General features: G+C 55.6%; 1 protein-coding gene across 1 annotated transcript; it reads right to left on the bottom strand.

The window, feature by feature from the left end:
• Nucleotides 1-1,153: 1,153 nt before the first annotated feature.
• DIO3 (deiodinase, iodothyronine type III) lies at nucleotides 1,154-1,966 on the bottom strand. The gene has a single exon (XM_018558427.1). The coding sequence runs from the start codon at nucleotides 1,964-1,966 to the stop codon at nucleotides 1,154-1,156; it is 813 nt and encodes a 270-aa protein (XP_018413929.1).
• Between the last annotated feature and the right edge of the window lie 141 nt (nucleotides 1,967-2,107).

The following is a 2,107-nucleotide window of genomic DNA, read 5'->3' as shown; positions in this document are numbered from 1 at the left end:
CACGCATTTATCAGGAATAGGCAACCTCAGCGCTCCAGCTGTGCTAAAACTACAAATCGCACCATCCCTCTGCCTCTGGCAGCCATGCCTGTGGCTGTCACAATCTTGCAATGCCTCATGGGAGTTGAAGTTCCACAACAGCTGGGGCGCTGAGGTTGCCTACCCCCCCGGATTACAGTATCGTCCGGACAGAAGCAGGTTGGGGTCTGCAGGAACGTTAAATAAAGCACGGATATATAGTGGCTGCCAAGAGGCTACAGGAGATCAGCAGCACAGTGATGCAACTACAAAGTCTGTAAAACCTGGCAATTGTATACAACACACAGAGCTTTAGCTAAAAGTCATCCTGCTAGCAGTTCACATCTACTTCAACCCAGCATGAGTCATCTCCATCCCACCCTTGGCAGGCTCTCTCGCCCCCCCCGTAGTAGTAATCAATCCCCACGCCCGCACTTCCCAGCTGGCAGCCTCCACAGACCCCACATCGAGCTCGTCCTGGCTCCTGTCCCCGCGGGCGCCCCCTGCCGGCCAGTTCCCACGATCGCGTCCCGTCTCATGCCACTGCCACTCAACACGCTTCCAAAGTCTCTTTTTAAAAACACTTTATTAGAACATCTTCTCATCGTAAAAAACAAAACATTTTCTTTGATATAAAAGTTTTACAAAAAAAGTCACATAAATAAAAGTTTTTTGTTTTTTTTTGGCTGAGCCCGGCAGGTGCTTACTGGACATCGGACTCGGTCCTGTGGTCGGGCGACCATTGAAGGACCGGTCTTCACTTTCTAAGCACCGGGGACCCGGCTCGGCTCTTACAGTATCCGACACTCTCAGGTCACATGCTACCCTACAGGCAAAGCCAACCTGCAGCCTTGGGGGTACCACCAACTCTTGTACCCCCCTAGTTTGGCAGCTGCTCCCCCACATTCACACACAGATATATATAGCATACAGAAGAAGAAACATGAACGTAGCTTATTCTTGCAGCTTGACAAGTCCCTATGGGTGCCATTAATCCCTCAAAGTCACATTAAAGGGGTTCAATGCACGGCATCCAGGGGTTTGTTTTTTCTTTTAAATACTGTTGGGCTGCATTCGGTTTACAGTACTAAAATACAAAAGTGACATGGAAAACAAAAACGCTTGGTGATGGCATTTACACCTGGATGACCAGTGAACCCTTTCCAGTTAAGTGGTCCTGGTACCGGTCCAACCAGCCCCTCAGTTCTGAGATCTTGTAGCCCTCGGGTCCTCTGCCCCCTTGGTAGACCACCTTGCCGTCCAGGATGACATAGAGTCTCTCGAAGTACGCCCCGTAGGCAGCGTTGGACGCGTTGGCCATGGTGTCCGCCACCACCCTGCAGCCTGGCACCCCTTGGATCATGAGCTGGGCGGCGCGGAGCCGGTCTTGGAGGCACTGGTGCGTTGGGATCTGGTAGGGGGCGTCGGTGCTGACCCAGCCGTCGGACGGGTGCGCTTCTTCTATGTAGACCAGCAGGAAGTCTACAAAATCGACGCGCTGCGCTGCCAGGCGGTGGAAGGCTTGCAGGCGCGCCATGAAGGGGGGTCAGGTGCAGCTGCCGAAATTGAGGACCAGCGGTCTCTGGCCCTTGGAGAAGTCAAGGATCCGGCACAGCCTCTGGCCCTCCAGCGTGACCACCTCGGTGTTAGGGGCCGTGCTCCCCAGGTGGGCCGACTTGAAGAAGTCCAGCTTCTGCCCGTACCAGACCGCCTTCAGCGACTCCGCCGTGCACATGCGGTTGGCGTCGGAGACGCAGAGCGGCGGGTCTTCCCTCTCGGAGCCCTCGGTGTCCATGGTGGTGCGGACCACCCTCCTCCTGATGCAATGGAAGTCCATCAGCCAGAGCATGAGGGCGGTGAGCAGGAAGCGGGGCAGCAGCAGGCAGCAGACGAGCACCTGTTTGAGAAGTTTGCAGCAGGTGTGCGCTCCAGCCGCGCCGGGCAGCATCTTTTGCCGGGTCCCTGCCGCGCGTCGGCGCTGCTGCTGCTCCTCCACCACCAGCAGCTCAGGGGCTTCTGAGCACCCGCTCCTCGTTTACCCCCCATTTTATAGGCACAGATTTAAATGAAAACGATGACTCCACCTCCG

Source organism: Nanorana parkeri, unplaced genomic scaffold (assembly GCF_000935625.1).
Source record: "Nanorana parkeri isolate BGI_ZX_2015 unplaced genomic scaffold, ASM93562v1 scaffold339, whole genome shotgun sequence".
NCBI classification, from domain to species: domain Eukaryota; kingdom Metazoa; phylum Chordata; class Amphibia; order Anura; family Dicroglossidae; genus Nanorana; species Nanorana parkeri.
Note: the sequence above shows the minus strand (reverse complement) of the source record. Positions and strands in the feature narration are given on the sequence as shown.